The sequence below is a fragment of the Haliotis asinina genome, chromosome 11, assembly GCF_037392515.1.
Source record: "Haliotis asinina isolate JCU_RB_2024 chromosome 11, JCU_Hal_asi_v2, whole genome shotgun sequence".
NCBI classification, from domain to species: Eukaryota; Metazoa; Mollusca; class Gastropoda; order Lepetellida; family Haliotidae; genus Haliotis; species Haliotis asinina.
This window is the reverse complement of record NC_090290.1, coordinates 36,859,556-36,878,827: the sequence shown is the minus strand read 5'-3', so window position 1 is coordinate 36,878,827 and position 19,272 is coordinate 36,859,556. Positions and strand designations below refer to the sequence as shown.

The 19,272-nt window shown below is 39.0% G+C and overlaps 1 protein-coding gene across 4 annotated transcripts in view; it reads left to right on the top strand.

Moving 5' to 3' along the window:
* Positions 1-19,272, top strand: part of LOC137255846 (annulin-like) — a 72,438-nt gene that overhangs the window by 10,075 nt on the left and 43,091 nt on the right. The window contains exons 1-3 of one of the 4 annotated variants that reach the window (XM_067793418.1): positions 8,582-8,770; positions 8,899-8,986; positions 12,307-12,518. In XM_067793418.1, the coding sequence (XP_067649519.1) occupies positions 12,308-12,518 (211 nt within the window). In that variant the 5' untranslated portion in view covers positions 8,582-8,770; positions 8,899-8,986; position 12,307. Of the gene's footprint in view, positions 1-8,581; positions 8,771-8,805; positions 8,987-9,145; positions 9,163-12,306; positions 12,519-19,272 lie in introns of those variants that run through there. The other 3 variants (XM_067793419.1, XM_067793417.1, XM_067793420.1) reach the window with 3 other exon arrangements.

Genomic DNA, 19,272 nt, shown 5'->3' with positions numbered 1-19,272 from the left:
TGTTAAACATTTAGATTTAAATATCATATAAAGCATCAAGTTAAAATGGCTGTGGGAGTGTTGAACAGTGTACGTTTGATCATAGTTATGATTAGTGCAGCTACGGTATTGGATAAGTTATCGCACTGCATAATAAATGTATTCATCTGAACTAGATAGTTGGTTAAAAGTAGTCAATAAAAAAGTGTTTCAAAACTTCAACATTAGGTACTACATCAGGGAAATATGTGCACCAAAACCTGTGAAGTTTTAGCACACTAAATTGCAACTGAAATTTGGCTGATGCGACTAGGTTTTTATAATAGGTTGCACCTGGTGCAAGAACTTGTTAACATCTCGAACCCTGCGAATCAGAAAGGTTACCTGTGACAGTTCAACATTTCCTACCATATACGGGGACATTTTAGTGGCATCTAATTTTCGAAGTTTCCAAGGTTAGAAATGGAACCTCAAAAATGTTATATCCATGAATGTTTCTGAACTTCAAAACTTTGGGTTAGATTTCCTATTGATGAGCATTTCAACTGCTGGCAACCAATGCCTTCATGACATACAGGACAGAAACTATTTAATTGTTATTTTTAGTCCAGAATAACATGCATCACAAAACTTAATTAAATATAATTCAGTCAGTGTCTTGTAAAAAAAACAAGTGAAGTCAAACCAGTTTTCAGTGCACTTGATGTTACTTGATGTGGCCAGTTAGTTGCCAGAGAAAAAGATGGCATCATGTTTGAACTCTGCAGATAAAGAATGTTTTATAGGTCATTTATCACACCAAAGGATCAAATGTTTGTTTTCTTTACTGTTATTGCTGCCATGGACTGGTATACCATTAGTTATATCACTCAGACTGCAGTTATCACTGGCTATTAATAGTCAATGATAGCCCAGTGAGTATTGGTCCAGGAAGTGGCTTTTCTGGCCACTTTCTTCTAACCTCGAAATTAAAATTTTTTAAAATATGTATACATTTTAGGTCCCCAAACCTCGAAATTTGAATCACCTTGAAAGCTCTGTAGGGTCTCAAACCTCAAAAGTTTAGTACCTTAAAACATTTCCCAACATACGGTACATCACTACGACAGAAAACAAACTCAGAGTCATTCCTGTTCTGTGTGTTGGATTTGGAAGATGTTCAAGAAAATAGCGTCTTGCATTATGAATTGGAGATGAAAATCGCAGTCTTGGTATAATGCAAGTGTGGGCAGGGGGTAGCCTTGTGGTTAAGGTGTTTGCTCATCATGCCAAGGACAAGGGTTTCATTCCCCCCCATGGGTTCAATGTGTGAAACCCATTTCTAGTGTCCCATGCTGTGATATTGCTAGAATATTGTTAAATGCGGTGTAAAACTCACTCACTCACTCACTCACTCACTCACTCACTCACTCACTCACTCTGATAAAAGAATCAGCTGGAGCATATCAGTGCTGAACAATCTTCCCTCACTCATTGAAACGTACTGTATGCTTACAATCATACATGATGCAACAGCACATCAGACACAGACATGGGAGTCACTAATGCAAGTGTAATGCTAACAGTTCTTGCTACTGGCGAAACAACAATTGTGCATTTCATATATCTTGAATATGATGGAATTTGTATCACTCAATCAAAAGTTACATTTTGAGGTAAGGTAGGAGAGAGTGAGTGAGTATGGTTTTACATCACTTTTAGCAATATTCCAGCAATATCGCGGTGAGCGACACCAGAGACGGGTTTCACACATTGTACCATGTGGGAAATTGAACCCGGGTCCTTGGCGTGACAAACGACTGCTTTGACCACTAAGCTCCCCCACCTCCTCCCATATCTGTTTCTCTGCTGTTGTCACCTCAGACATACTGCTTGGTGACGCTACATAGTTACCATGGAGACACTAGATACTTTTAGCTGTAACATCAGTTATGTCATATTCAAATCAACAAAGGCTGGTTTAACATCTTCTTGAAAACGTATGAACATTGGACCTTGCAGAACATGCTGCATTGCATGAATCTTGTTTACTTTGAAATATGAGATCCACCTTCCGTCGTGTCATCCAGACTGTGGGACTGTGTTCTGCTGGTTGAAGATCAAGGTCATATTTTAGGTGGGTAGGGAATATTAAGGTTGCTATTACCTGACATTTCCAGTTTAAAGGTTGCCATTAGCTGTGCGTGTTCACAAACTCAGAAAGCAGTGACATTAAGGTTGAGGCTTATATATCAGTTTCCTGTTAAGGTTATTGAAGTCATGGGATGTTTTGTTGATATGTTGGTACATATCTGCTTTTTACAAGCAAAAGTGCTGGCATCAGAATGAAATTGGGTGTTCATCTGTGTGCAGGTAGCTGGATGAACACATCAGACAGTGGATGTCTGTCTAATAGTTGTACTACATTAGACTGGAGACACACACATCAGACATTGGATATCAGTCTAATAGTTGTATTACATTAGACTGGAGAAACACAAATCAGACAGTGGATGTCAGTCTAATAGTTGTATTACATTAGACTGGAGAAACAGATATCAGACAGTGGATGTCAGTCTGATAGTTGTAGTACATTAGACTGGAGAAACACATATAAGACAGTAGGTATCAGTCTAATAGTTGTATTACATTAGACTTGAGAAACACATATCAGAAAGTGGATGTCAGTCTAATAGTTGTATTACATTAGACTGGAGAAACATATCAGACAGTGGATGTCAGTCTGATAGTTGTAGTGCATTAGACTGGAGAAACACACATCAGACAGTGGATGTCAGTCTGATGGTTGTAGTGCATTAGACTGGAGAAACACACATCAGACAGTGGATGTCAGTCTGATAGTTTTAGTGCATTAGACTGGAGAAACACACATCAGACAGTGGATGTCAGTCTGATGGTTGTAGTGCATTAGTCTGGAGAAACACACATCAGACAGTGGATGTCAGTCTGATAGTTGTAGAGCATTAGACTGGAGAAACACACTTCAGACAGTGGATGTCAGTCTGATGGTTGTAGTGCATTAGACTGGAGAAACACACATCAGACAATGGATGTCAGTATGATAGTTGTAGTACATTAGACTGGAGAAACAGACATCAGACAGTGGATGTCAGTCTGATAGTTGTACTGCATTAGACTGGAGAAACAGACATCAGACAGTGGATGTCAGTCTGATAGTTGTAGTGCATTAGACTAGAGAAGCACACATCAGACAATGGATGTCAGTCTGATAGTTGTACTGCATTAGACTGGAGAAACACACATCAGACAGTGGATGTCAGTCTGATAGTTGTAGTGCATTAGACTGGAGAAACACACATCAGACAGTGGATGTCAGTCTGATAGTTTTAGTGCATTAGACTGGAGAAACACACATCAGACAATGGATGTCAGTATGATAGTTGTAGTGCATTAGACTGGAGAAACACACATCAGACAGTGGATGTCAGTCTGATAGTTTTAGTGCATTAGACTGGAGAAACACACATCAGACAATGAATGTCATTATGATAGTTGTACTACATTAGACTGGAGAAACACACATCAGACAGTGGATGTCAGTATGATAGTTGTAGTGCATTAGACTGGAGAAACACACATCAGACAGTGGATGTCAGTCTGATAGTTGTAGTGCATTAGACTGGAGAAACACACATCAGACAATGGATGTAAGTATGATAGTTGTAGTGCATTAGACTGGAGAAACACACATCAGACAGTGGATGTCAGTATGATAGTTGTAGTGCATTAGACTGGAGAAACACACATCAGACAGTGGATGTCAGTCTGATAGTTTTAGTGCATTAGACTGGAGAAACACACATCAGACAGTGGATGTCAGTCTGATGGTTGTACTACATTAGACTGGAGAAACACACATCAGACAGTGGATGTCAGTCTAATAGTTGTACTTCATTAGACTGGAGAAACACACATATGAGTCACTGGATGTCAGTCTAATAGTTGTACTGCATTAGACTGGAGAAACACACATCAGACAGTGGATGTCAGTATGATAGTTGTAGTGCATTAGACTGGAGAAACACACATCAGACAGTGGATGTCAGTCTGATAGTTGTAGTGCATTAGACTGGAGAAACACACATCAGACAGTGGATGTCAGTCTAATAGTTGTAGTGCATTAGACTGGAGAAACACACATAAGACAGTGGATGTCAGTCTGATAGTTGTAGTGCATTAGACTAGAGAAACACACATCAGACAGTGGATGTCAGTCTGATAGTTGTACTGCATTAGACTGGAGAAACACACATCAGACAGTGGATGTCAGTCTGATAGTTGTAGTGCATTAGACTGGAGAAACACACATCAGACAATGGATGTCAGTATGATAGTTGTAGTGCATTAGACTGGAGAAACACACATCAGACAGTGGATGTCAGTCTGATAGTTTTAGTGCATTAGACTGGAGAAACACACATCAGACAGTGGATGTCAGTCTGATAGTTTTAGTGCATTAGACTGGAGAAACACACATCAGACAATGGATGTCAGTATGATAGTTGTAGTGCATTAGACTGGAGAAACACACATCAGACAGTGGATGTCAGTATGATAGTTGTAGTGCATTAGACTGGAGAAACACACTTCGGACAGTGGATGTCAGTCTGATAGTTGTACTGCATTAGACTGGAGAAACACACATCAGACACTGGGTGCACGCAATTCAGACACTCATGCAGCTTTCTGATTTACTCTGTTGAGACATCACTCATTTTGTTCCCATTGATATTTCATATTCCATGTGTTTTTAAGACTGTGAATGACATGCTAATTGTTCAAATGAATGTCATGTGTTTGCTGTGAATATTGACAAGAGATCAAATTTCAGTTGACAAAGTTTGACAGCTAATCCTGCAGACATGCATTACTTGCTTTGAGGCTGTCTTTTGTCTGCTCTTGTCAACACAGCATCTTGCAAGTCAGTTCCAGACCATCACAAGATTTTCTATAACTGAACACTGGAATGCTTCAATTTAAGTACATCCTCTCAAAAAGAGACATCTTTCTTTTAACTTTTAACAAATTAATAAATAAGAGGTATGTAGCAGACATATGAATATCATTATGAATTTTTAAGGGCAGTTGGGTAGCCTAGTGGTTAAAGTTTTTGCTTGTAATGCTGAAAACACGGGTTGAAGTCCCTAGTCGGGCACAGTGTTTGAAGTGTCCTCTGCCATGATATTGTTGGCATAAAACACTTGGGGTTTTTTTTTTCATTTTAGTAATTCCAAGATTAGCTCAAAGGAAATACTGACAGAAAATCTAATCACGATAGTCTACCAACATGTGCAAGAGTTAGGTGTCTGTTTCATCAGGAGAATGTACCTGTACTTAAACCATCATCTACAGAAGCATTGCAGAGTTAATGAGCTTGCATGTTTGGCCTCTTCCATGAATCTGCAGATACGGCTGTGATTTCATGGAGGTGTGCCAGACAGGCCGTCTGCTTCATTTGACATAAGTTTTAGGTCATGGATGCCTGCTATAGAATGTGGCGTGCACAGCAAGTGTTATCTTGATTTAGGTGAAGGTATGCATGTCTGTTTACTGTCCCAGTTTGTAAAGGTGTGGCCTGTCCGAATTGTTGTGTTAGCCTTTGTTCAGTGAAGTTTATTTTATGTAGAGCTCCTCTTTCATTTCTGCAAATTTTTACAAGAGCACTGACGCACACGCAAGTTATTGACATCTTTCATACGCTGAGCATGGTGTCTTTGTAGACTTCTGTGAAAAGATGGTATTATGCAAGATTGACAAAAGTACTGATTTGCCACAGGACTGATTTGAGACCTATATACTTTCAACTTAGTGTTATTGAAAACTTTAATACGCTGAGCAAGGTGAATTTTAGACATTTGTGAAAAGATGGTATTATGCAACATTGACAAGAGCACTGCATTACCACATAAGTGATTCAGGACCTACATACTCTCAACTTTGTGCTAATTTCTCAACCTCAGTCATACTGTATTTGATTTGTGCAGCGTTAGATGATCACATCCCACCAGGGAGCACGTATCAGAGGTTCAGCTGCATAAGCTGCATGGCTGAGTAAATTACACAAGTATTTGTATAAAAACTCAAGTCCTATTCAATCTACTGCATACAAGTATGCTTGAATTTTTGTTAATTTTCTATAAATTTGATTTTACTTGCATGCATACAAAAATGTCAAATCTTGGCATGCATATTGGTGAATGAGTTTCTATCACTAAACCTTCTACAAGCAGAACCATGTGCTACACACAGAGGTTACTGAGGATAAAATATTAAAATACCTGAGGTGTGAGGTTCTATTTCAGCACATAAACATGGCAACTTGCAGTTTCTTAGCATTTCTTACTATTACAAATAAAACATAACTAACAAACATGTAAACTAATATTTTAACTTCTAACATTTTTGCTGTTAATGCTTGATTTAGTTTCAATGAGGTAGATACAATTTATATGGTTATTCAAAGGGAAATTACAATACCCAGTGAGCACAAGCCAGTACATAACTCAATGATCCAAAAAGTTATCTGTTGCTCTGATTTAATAATCCAATTATACGGTCACAGATCCAATCAGCGGTCTTTGGTCTAAGATAGGCGTAATGCCATATGTTCATCAGCACTCAATTAGGTACAGCCCGATGTTACGAAGTGCAACCGAGTTATAAGTCAAACCTGCACAAGGTTCAAGTCAGGTTTTTAGAAATAAATGTCTAATTGAAAAAATGCTGTCCAATAAAATTAAAGATGATGTGAAAGATAAAATATGAAAATACATATGCCATTAATATGATGAATGGAAATTTCATGCATTGTGTTTGCATTATGGGATAAACTTGTTGGCTTCTTTCAGATCCAAGGGGTGAGTTCAGGGAATTCAATACTAAGTATTGACATTAATTATTAATATAAAAGAAATTGTATGTTTCTGTCAAAGTTACATATATTCAGAGACTAAGCATTTTGTCTAATTCTAGTTTCAGGGCCTGTGTGTCATACTACATGGAAGATGCCAAAATGATATTTCTGAAGTTTCTTAAAAAAATCTCTTTTCCATCTATAGTTTCCACTAAACCCAATTCAGTGTCTTCAGTTGATATCTGGACATGTTTAAAGTAGATCTATGTGATGAAAGTTGTGTGTGCCAGTCACAGTGAGTGACCTTGTTTAAAGTTGGGATTGCAGTTTGTCAGAACACATGATTTTGGATATTGGGTATTTTTTGTTGATGTGATATAACTGGTGTAACATAACAGTCATAGTGAATGGTTTAGCTGAGGTTTTGATGGAGTATACCCATGGGGTGCAAACACATCTCATGTTTATTAAACAGAAAATTTGACACCATCACATCCATTGCTGTCAGGTTTGGGGACACATGGTGGTATAAGTTGAATCTCCAAGGTTTGCACAGGATCTGTCTCTTTTTATTAACAAGTGTTTACATATTTGCTGTCAAAAGACATAAGGGTGGGATTTCATTTAGTGTTGAAAATTATTCTTACAACGTTTTCAGTGAATACATAGAGACAGCAACACACTGCGTTAGGCTTGACCTCCTTCAAATAGGACCTCCTGGGGAGCCATTTTGGGTGAAAAGTCCACATATGCTTATAACTGCGTGAGAAGAAGCTCTGATATTGTCAATGAATAACAAAGACCTTGTTCATAATAGTAATAATTGGGAAAGGTTACGTGCATTTAAAAACATCTAAAGACCCTCGTGAGATTGTATACTGGTGAAACTGTTTCAGGAACATCCATAGTCCGAGGACTGTATGTAGCAGACCAGTGAAGGTCACAGGGTAGAAAAGGTCTTCAGCAACCCAAGCTTGCCATAAAAGGCGACGAGGCTTGTCGTAAGAGACGACTAACAGGATCGGGTGGTCAGGCTCGCTGACTTGATTGACACGTCATCAGTTCCCAATCGCGAAGATTGATGCTCATGTTGTTGATCACTGGATTGTCTGGTCCAGACTTGATTATTTACAGACCGGCGCCATTTAGCTGGAATTTTGCTGAGTGCAGCATAAAACTAAACTCACTCACTGTATGTAGCAATGGTGACATGTCATGACAACTAGATGAGAACTGGTGGTCTTTTAATTTTTGTGAGTAGTATATTTTGTATTTGTCTACATCATGGAAATCATAGATTAATCAAAGGAGTATGAAAAAGCAATCTTTAAATTTCTTTTGAGCACTGTATGTTTTTTGTCAGAAAAATATAACTGCTGACACATGGAAAAAAGGCATTCTTTAACATTTTGCAAGTAGGTTGTGCTATATTGTTTTTCATGAAAATAACACTTGAACCAAATGAAAATGATAAAATTGTGGATTTTTTAACTTCTTTTAAGTAGTATGCATAGTTTTCATCACAATGGTGAACATGAAAGATTCACTGGATGATAATGGAAAATGCATGTTCTCTAACACCTATTGAATAGTATATGTTGTTTTTATCTCTGTAATGAAAATACAGATTTGTAATAACTGTTCACAAATAGCAGGTGTTTATGCAGCATATGTTGTTTATGGCCATTATGTTAATGAATACTCCGAGGTCATCTTGTTCTAATAGACAACTGAAACAGCATCCCATTGTCTGGCCTGTGTGCTATATACAGTTTCAGTGGACGAGACAGAAACAAGGTCACTGTGAATACCCACTTAGCTGTTTAGACTTGAAAAATTGGGCAAGTTCATGTAAACAGAGGGGCCAAGTCGTTCCTGTGGTGTTCTTTCATTGGGGCTGGAGATATAGTGGAGCAGGTGAGGGTCGGTGTAGGTTGGCGTCCCTAGCAATCATTCAGCTGGAGTGTTGCCAAAAGCTAGGGTCTGATCTGTTCTCACTCTGCAATAGCTTGTGATCACACTGGTTGGACTTGTTTTGCTTGCAGTTGGAGAAGTCCCCATCCCTGACATAAACTTGACTGAGCATTCTTTGGATACAAGGACGAACGCAGGATTGTAATTATTTTCCGCAAGGTAAGTTTGTTTGGCATGTTTTATTCACCAAGATATTACTTTCGTGACTGCTGCTTAAAACTGCTTCTTCGTGATTGTCACTTGAGCAAGATGTTCATGATAAGGTGTCTAGTTTACATAAAGTTTTCATTTTGTTAACAAAAACGACCTAATGCAGGCTGCTTCCCTCTAACCAGGTGAGATGAAATGGAGGGTTTTCCCGGGTAGGGTCAACAGGGTTTTTCCAGGTGTGGTAAATGCTGGTTTTCCAGGTGGGGTGCAGAGGGTTTAATGAAGAGAGGTGAAATGGGGTTTTTCCGTGTGGGGTGCAGTGGGCTTAAAGAAGTGAGGTGAAATGTGGGTTTTCTGTATGGGGTGCAGTGGGTTTAATGAAGTGAGGTGAAATGGGGGTTTTCCAGGTGGGGTGCAGTGTGGGGTGCAGTGGGTTTAATGAAGTGAGGTGAAATGGGGGTTTTCCAGGTGGGGTACAGTGGGTTTATTGAAGTGAGGTGAAATGGGGGTTGCCAGGTGGGGTGCAGAGGGTTTAATGAAGTGAGGTGAAATGGGTTGTTTCCATGTGGGATGCAAAGGGTTTAATGAGGTGAAATAAAATTGGGATATTTCTAGGTGGGAAGCAGAAGGTTTAACGAGGTGAGGTGAAATGAGGGTTTTCCAGGTGGGGTGCAGTGGATTTAATGTAGTGGGGTGCAGAGGGTTTAATGAAGTAAGGTGAAATGGGTTGTTTCCATGTGGGATGCAAAGGGTTTAATGAGGTGAAATAAAATTGGGATATTTCTAGGTGGGAAGCAGAAGGTTTAGCGAGGTGAGGTGAAATGAGGGTTTTCCAGGTGGGGTGCAGTGGATTTAATGTAGTGAGGTGAAATTTTGGTATTTACTGCTGGGGCGATAGGGTTTAACTAAGTGAAGTGAGTTTTTGTTTTTTCCAGGTGGGAATAAGGTGAAGTGGGGGGTTTTCAAGGTGAGTTGAAAAGGTTTTAATTAAGTGAAGGTTTAAAGCTGCATTCAGGATTATTTTATTGTACCGATCTAGTGCATTGTTCGTGTTCGGGTGGGGTAGAGATGAGGGGGGGCAATGAGTTGTTCTACATTTTTGTAGTGATTGCCCACTGTAATACATTACTTGACCCAGTGATGTGAAATTGGGATTTTCCTTGCAGGGTGACCAAAGGTTTAAACTTTGTTAGGTGAAATAAGATTTTGTCAAGGTGTGTCCAAAAGGGGTTTAAAGATTTATTGTGAAATAGGTTTAATTAGGTGAGGTAAAATGGGGTTTTAACTGGGTGCAATATGGTTTAAAGCTGCATTCAGGATTATTTCATTTGTGTGGTACACTTTGTACATTAGGGGTGAATGAGATACTCAGGCTTTTTCTGATGCTCACCCACTGCAATAATGTTTCCTGATTTAACACAGATATCAAGCAGAGATTTAATATACATATACGCTGACTCAGCAGTGACCAGACTGTGCTTTATGACCTTTTAATGCCGAGCAACAGGCATGTTCACAGTGCGAAAAATCTCATTATGCCTTTAGTATGATATGGCCAGGGGATTATACTATTGACCGTGGCAACACCCGGTCTACTACACAATGAAAGCACCCACCCGAAACTCGGACCATGGTCATTTTGTTTTCTGTAGCTATCTGGATCTGCAGATATGTAGACATGCCACATATCATTGACTACATGAACTGGTTATTACAATAACCACACCTGTGATGACCTCTCATAGTCACATCACCTGAAGCTCCATAAGCTGCTTGTTTGTTGTTAAAAGCCATATTCCGCCACCATGATAATAATAATAATAAGAGTTCTTTTATAGCGCCTTGTCCATATCACTGAGTGACATGTTCTAAGTTCATGCAAATCACAGTACATTATTACCCCAGTCACACCAAGCTGCCAGTTAGATGCTAGAAGGTTAATAGTCACATGGACTATCCCACCGGGTACCCATTTCCTGCTTGGTGAACAGAGGCAATTTTGACTAACAGGATTGGGTGGCCAGACATGCTGATGCATGATGCATGGTATCTCAATACACCTGATGTCAGTCACTGGTCTGGTCCAGAATCGATTATTTCCCGACTGCCTTCATACAGTATGAGGCATTAAACAACAAACAACACAAACAAAAATAATAATAAATAATAGTAGGTATTTGTAAGTTGCGCCTGCATCCGTGCATTTGATGCTCGCTCAAAGCGCTACAAAATAAGGTGAATGTATGTTTCACGTATATACGACGTTACCAATAGTTAGAATTAAAAAAGGAAGAAAGATCTAAGAGAAGAGACTTCAAACCTTATTATTTCCATACAAACTGATACAGATTCATGCACAAAGGATGAATTCACTGTTGATGTTAATGTTATGTAGGTATACACAACACTTTGTCAGATATTTAGTTTATTACTGCTTTTGCATATTGTATTCTGCAGAGTATATCAGTTTCCTGTCAAAAGCCAGTTACCAGGACAATTTCCCTGAATTTTATGGGTTGTTTTTAAGCGAAACAGCTGTTACTTCATATTAATCGTACTCAAGTTTTCAGTTGTTTACCATCTCCATTATGGTTCACTCAGACTAATAATAAAATACTGAGTGAGTTTAGTTTTACGCCGCAGTCAGCAATATTCCATCACATGTATATGGCTGTGGTCTGTAAATAATCGAGTCTGGACCAGATGATCCAGTGGTCAACAGCGTGAGCATCGATCTGTCATCTGGGAACAGATGACATGTGTCAACCAAGTCAGCCATCTTGACCACCCGATCCTGTTAGTCGCCTCTTATGACAAACATAGTGGCCTTTTATGGCAAGCATGGGTTATACCCCAGACCTTCACAGGTCAATAAAACAATATACATATGAGAGTGAAAATCATGAAATATAATCAAGCAGTCGGTTCTTAGCTTGGACGTCCGTGAATAAATCCATCTTATTCTCCTCTAACATACCTTATAACATCTGTTTATGGTTGTAGAAGAAAAGGAAAATTATGGCTTTTGTTCATACTTTTAATTAATGCTACCCTTTATCATCCATGATTGATTAATTGTATATGAATCTGGCATAATGATATGATACAATGGTCATTCAGTACGACATTTTTAAATTTAATGTATATGCACGTCTTCATTATATATCTGATCAGAAAGAGAATGGGTTATATTGTTTGCATGTTGATTTTCCTCTCTGGGCTCTCTGTCCCCACCAATCCATTTCTTGTCATATTGCTGGAAAGTGGTGTAAAATCATACTTATTTACTCACTGTATTCTATTCTATTCTATCATGTCTTTGTATCCAGAATGCCGAGGTATGCGACCCGCTATTCATGGACTCCTGGGCGGACTGTAACAAGCACCAGGAGGCGGATGCGGCAGAATCGGCCCGGCCATTTCTCCAGAAACTTCTCCCGTGTCCACGATTACGACTATAACAACCTTGTCCGCCGCCTGACTCACATGTTTGAATATGGTCATAGTCACCCTAACTTTGATGGCCATGACCATGAAACCAGTAAGTATCCTTGCTGTAAGTGGGTACCCGGTAGGTCCAGATGGTAAATTGTTATCCATATGGTGTAACATAACCGAGTCCTATATATCATATGTGCACATGAGCACATATCTCTTTTAGCTAGCAACCACTGTGTTTGTATTTCGTCATTTGTGACATCATGAAACAGTTGAACATGACATCAGTGAAAAGGGCTGTCACACTTGTTTACCATGCTTTACCTCGCAAACATACATGAATAAAATAGATAATAAAGAAAATATTACACTCGCAAGAATGCCACACAACTTATACGAAACTGGTGGAAAATAATATTTTTCACACTCGTTTCTTGTAAGTTGTATGGGACATTTGTTCATGTAGTAATCTCCATGTCACTTCTAGCCCTGTACAAAGAACTTCTTTCGTATGTCCTAGCGAGTTGAGAACGGTGTGAGTGAGTGAGTTTACTTTTATGCCGCACTCAGCAATATTCCAGCTATAGATATGGTGGCAGTCTGTAAATAAGCAAGTCTGGACCAGACAATTCAGTAATCAACAGCATGAACATTGATCTGCGCATCTTGGAACCGATGACATGTGTCAACCAAGTCAGCAAGCCTGACCACCGATCCTGTTAGTCATCTCTTTCGACAAGCTGAGTTGTTTCTTACAGCAAACATGTGTTGCTTAAGACCTATTCTACCCCAGGCCTTCATGGGTCAGTTGAGAATGGCAATCGTCCTGAGAATGTTCCTTTCATAGGGGTAATAAAGAAGCAATGTGACCATTCAAATGAGCTGATTTAAAGAAGTGTAAATGAGTGTTTGTTATCCCTAGACGTATACATTCTTCGAATTTTATTTCTGGAGGACTGTTTCAGATAATAGTCTACTGTTCCTCACCCTTATATGTTTGGTTTGAATGGCATGTTCTAATCTACCTCTCAGTCCCAGAACCATAGTATTTCCCACTGCCTCAGACTTCCTGGGGTGTTTGGGTAGCCCACTGGTTAAAGTGTTCTCTGTCACGCTGAAAACCCAGGTTTGATTCCCAACATGGGTACAGTATGTGAAGCCCTTTTCTGGTGTCTTCTTCTGTGATATTGCTGGAATATTGCTGAAAGTGGCCAAGGCCAAAACTCACTCACTCACTCACTCACTCACTCACTCACTCACTCACTCTGATTTTCCCAAGGTTCAAGTTCTACTTTTCAATTTTGAGCTTTTGGACTTTTTTAATGATTTCATTTTATATCAGTTTTAACCAATAAACAAAACAGTAATGTAAGATGATTGATTGCTGGTTGTTTTTCAGTACAACACTCAGGAGTATTCCAGCTATATGTAAATAATTGGCAGCAATCTGTAAATAATTGAGTCTGGACCAGGCAATCCAGTGACTGACAGCATGAACATCAATATATGCAATTAGGATATGATCATATGTTTCAAGCAAGTCAGCAAGTCTGACCACCAGATGCTGTATGTCATGTCTTGCTAAAAGCATGGGTTGTTGGAGACCAGTTCTTACCTGCATCTTCACCGGTGCATTTTGTAGGGTATGGTAGGCAAGCTGTCCATGGCACCAGGCTAGTGATCCAGTGACCGAGTGTAAAAACCTAAGAGTCAAGAGAGTGACCTAAGAGTGACTCTTTCAGCGTTGTCACAACCCCTAGTGTACAGTACACAACCCTGTCCACTTGAAAGAGCCCATGATTCTGTCAGTTAAATGACCAGATTATGGCCTCATGAATACATGCAATAGCTGCGGGTATAGCAATGTGCAGCAAGAGTTGTATAATCCCCAGGGAGTTGAGATTGAAAATATGATGTGCTGTTAATGTTGATATCCATTGATTGAGGTAGAGTCAAAGAGCAGCTGAGTTGGATATCAGTGCTCTGAGTTGGATATCGGGGCTCCGAGTTCGATATCAGTGCTCTGAGTTGGATATCAGTGCTCTACAAATGTTAGTATCATGTGATGATGATTACCTTTGTACTTGAATTAACTTGCATGAATGATATCTGTGATAACAGGGTATGCTAGAAATGCTGTATACAATTTAGACAGATGAGGTATCATGACTAAAGTTGTTTGCGTTCAGCTATTAAGTGTTTAAGTTAGTAAGCGTGAACTTTTAAATGCAAATAAAGAATGGTATATCATTTTTAGGTGATGACTCATCCGCCAAGTGTATTCAAAATTCTTCCATGCATTATGAAGCATGAAATATTTGAGATGTTTTGTAGATTGCACACTTATGCAATGATGAATTGAAATTTTTCACAAGGTAAATGAACAGTATTAAGCTTAAGATATTAAGCTTGGATCTTTTGAAGAATGCGCTGTTCATGCAGGTCTCCTTAACTTGCAAATACAGTTTACCCTTAAGTTACATGACTCGATGGTGCTTTGTGGTTCACACTGACAGAACCATCATCATTGACAGAATCATACACCATCCTCATAATCAAAATGTGCAGATATAATTATAATACATATCTTGATGAATTGATACTGAGGAGGGGTAGCATAGTGGTTAAAGCTTTAGCTCGTCACGCTGAAGACCTGGGTTTAATTTCCCTCGTCAGCACAATGTGTGAAAGCCGTTTCTGGTGTCCCTGCCATGGTATTGCTGGAATATTGCTGAAAGTGTCATAAAAGTGAAAACTTACTTGCTCATAAACACATGTTTATGGTACAGGCAGCGTGGCATGATGACTTTTACTCAGACACTTATTATGATAATGGTGAGCTCCTGAACCTTACATAATCTGATCATGTTATGATTCAGAATGTAACAGTATGTTAACACCACAGCAAGTATCAACTATAACACATGTACCATGTCATCATGCTATCACTGGAAAGCTGCTCAGATATAAAAATAAAATCCAAGAGTGTGGAACACATCTCCTGGTAATGAGGGTCCTGATGGGGGTGTACTGTTTACGATAAAACAGATAAGGAAACCTAGAGTAAACGTAAGATAAGTCAAACGTGTATGTTAATGATTGATGTAAAAGCTTTATTATTATCTGCTAGGCAATTAAGACAACTGTTTTCCTTAATCAAACATAAATCCCATAGAAGTGAATCATTATAGAGGTAGGTCCAATAGAAGAGCAAAACCTGTCAGTGAGGTTTTGACTGCATACTGCAGGCTTCACTTGCTAAATATGTCTATTTATCTTAAGCAGTGTGTTGTTAACTGGCTTCCCCATGCTAATTCAGTCCTAATCTATGTTGTACTGTACAAACACTTCCTACCGTTTGTATACAATCCTCTCAATCCCTGTTCTGTTAATATTTGCTTGATAACGGTGTTAGAAGCTGAAACGTCCCTCTCACTATAATAAAGAAGTTGTTTATTTATGTATTTATCCTGCTTTAATCAATCACTGTTTGTATTGGCATTAATTCATTGGTAAGATGAAAGCACAATTACAGTGGAAGCTGTCAAAACCAGCATCTGTCAAATCCGGCAAGTTGTCATCACTGGCATAAACTGTTAATCCAGTCCCTGGCTTGTACAGTTATCATCGGCTCTACAATCTGGCATATTGTTTAAACCGGATTGTTTCTTCAGTTCCAGTGGTAGCCGGTTTAGACAGCTTTCACTGTAGTAAGTTGTCATTCAGTCTCTGAAACCAAACATGTCCAGGAAAGCCCATGCAATTTTAGGTTATGTGCAGGGGTTCAAATATCTTTTTCAAAGTGACTTGCCACAGAAAGTAGCATGTCCTGACTAATTTTCCACTTGTCCTGATTTTATGACACAATGTTTAATGTTAGTGTTTACTGGACTATTTATCAAAGAGTGATAAATTTCAAAGAACGATAGCTCTAAATTCCTAATATATTGAGAAATGTAATAGCTACATTATGAGCAAATATGAAAGAAAATTATCTAGTAGTCTCAGACAAGTAAGATACCATTATTTGATTGCCCGAAATGAAAACTGACTTTGTCGCAGGCGTCGGGTGATGGAATTTTTGAACCGCTGATATGGCAAGTCTAGATTTCCACAGTTTTATAAATAAGAAAGTCTCAAGGTTCCTTCTCACTTTATTTTAATATAATGAATTGTTTTTTCTCTGTAGAATATGTTCAATTCAGGACTAGTCTACAGACTTAGGTATACAAATAATTTCCATACAGGCTGACAGTCTGCATTCTTACAAAGATCGTGCCACATATACTGGACAAAAAAAAGTAAGGGATATTGGTATTTTTATGACTGGTATTTCATCAGTGTGTCAATAAATAATTCTTCATAATTTCAAAATTTACAAATGCCCCTAACTATTTATGTCGAGTATTTTGCTTACATTTCTGTTAAATAAATGTGATGCTGAAAGCCAGTTCCTATTGTCTTTATATAGCAGAAAATATACATACTACTGACTAAAGGCATAAATTCTGTTGACACCCCCCATCAGGTTCCAGTTCATGACAAAAGTTTTACTGTAGACATGTGGAAGACGTTTAAAAAATGTAATACATCAGTGACAAAATGTGTGCCCAGTGCAGTTCCTTATTTTGCCTTGTAACATAAGTTTTCCTGAATTATTTCAGGTAAACAATTGAATAGACTTTGCATATGTGCATGATGGGTGCCACTGGTGAGGGAAGACATGCTAACCTTTTCAGTATTTCATAGTGATCCATAAACACATGCTCTGTCAATGTATCACATGGTGGCAATCACTGGATTGTCTGATCCAGACGTGATTTGTTTACAAACAACAATTTGCACTTGTAACACTGCTGGAACCAATATATGCTCATCATGTGGTCACAACTGTACAGTGGACTCTGTCCTTAGCTGAGATTTCTTTTTGATAAGGGTTTTGTTGTGTTAATTTATGCATATACGAAATACTCCACAAAAAAACTGTAGCAGACATTTCCAAACTTGTATCCAGTACTAGTTCTACTGGGAAATATCTTAATGATGAAATGACTGGACTGAAACTATGCAAGGAATTTTCAATGCCATGAATATCTTCAATAAAATATAATTTTGTGCTAGCTCCATGATTGAGACATCCTGCTACCAAAGTCTTTCTGATTTGTGAACAAACCTGCTAAGGGTGTGTGGGGATGGCCTTTTTGTTTGAGTACTCACTCACTCACTCACTCACTCACTCACTCACTCACTCACTCACTCACTCACTCACTCACTCACTCACTCACTCACTCATGTATACACAAACAAGTAAATAACCTACTCGTTTGATAAGAAACATGTTGATTGTGATAAGCAGACTCTGTCACAAAAAAACTCAATGTCTGGTTTATTGACACCTGTATGTCTGCCTGCCTGTCTGCTAATGAAAATATGCAATACACACCGTCATTGACCACATGCACTTTGAAATTGACCCCAAGCACGCTTATAAGCCATAAACAAAAGGTCGGCTAAGCATAATGGCAACCAGTGACCAGTGAAAAGGCTTTGTACACTTGAGTGCATACCCACCATGACCAGCTCTGACTGGGTTTGGTATTGCAGCTGCTTTGTTTCGAGGGAGGTAAACACAAGGACAAAATGTTGCACTTTGGATTTGCAATTATATGCTTATAATTTTGTTTATTTGTTTTTTTTCTTATTCAGCAATGCATTTTATAGATCATGAATAAGTGATAACTGTGTTTAAATATGTTTGATATTTTGGTTGAATGTGACCTTTAAGTGAATATCTCCTTCAGTCATTCATCTCACTTAAAAAAGATTGTGATGTAAATCTGAAGGGAAAGCTTCCAGAATGTGAAATTGTAAAGGCTTCAAATGGAATGATTCTGAAGACACCATCACACCCAAGTCACACCCTTATTTTCCCTACTGTCTGGACATGGGGGCTTGGAGGATGGCAAGGTAGCCCAATGGTTAAAGCATTCGCTCATCATTCCGAAGACTTTTGTTTGATTTCTCACATGGGTACAATGTGTGAAGCTCATTTCTGATCTCCCTTGCCACGATATTGCTGGAATTTTCTAAAAGGTGGGATAAAACTAAACTCACTCTCACCCTACTGCCCAGCCCTCCCTGTACTGCTAAAGCCTTAAATGAATCCTATATATATTTCCTCGGGTTCATCTGAATCTTGCACCTCACTGGTACTCCTTTTCAATTCAAATAGCCAAAATTGTACAGGTTAGTCTAGTCAAAGAGTAATTTTATCCCCAGGTTTGGTCCTGAAGTCTTCACCTCGTGAGTGGGTGCCAGCCTGTTTCTTTACGTCAGGCACTCCTTCATCATCCTGCTTCCTGTATCTCTGTCTGACCCCCTTTTAGTGTCATCATCGTCTGTAAGTTGCCTGATCATGATGTACAGTCGGTTAGGTAAAAGTCACGGATAGCGTGTAGTTGAGATGCCGATCCCTAATTCTCTCACAGCACCCTGCTTGCAGCTCGCAGGCACAGGTGGCCCATTTATCTCAGCCCATTTATCTTAGCAATATTCCAGCAATATCACTGCGGGGGACACCAGAAATGGCCTTCACACATTGTTCCCATGAGGGAAATGATGGGCTCAGGTTGTCGGCATGACAAGCAAACCCCTTAACTACTAAGCTACACACTCCCCAAAAACACTAAGAACATGGGTTTGAATCCCATTTGGGTTCCTGAGTTTATCATCATTAAATCTGGGAAATGTCTGTGGCATGTATCTGTTCAGTCTTTCTCATACATTGAGATAACATGTCATGAAACAACTGGAATTTTGTATGAGTTGACACCTGTCGCTCATGCAAGCAACTGTCT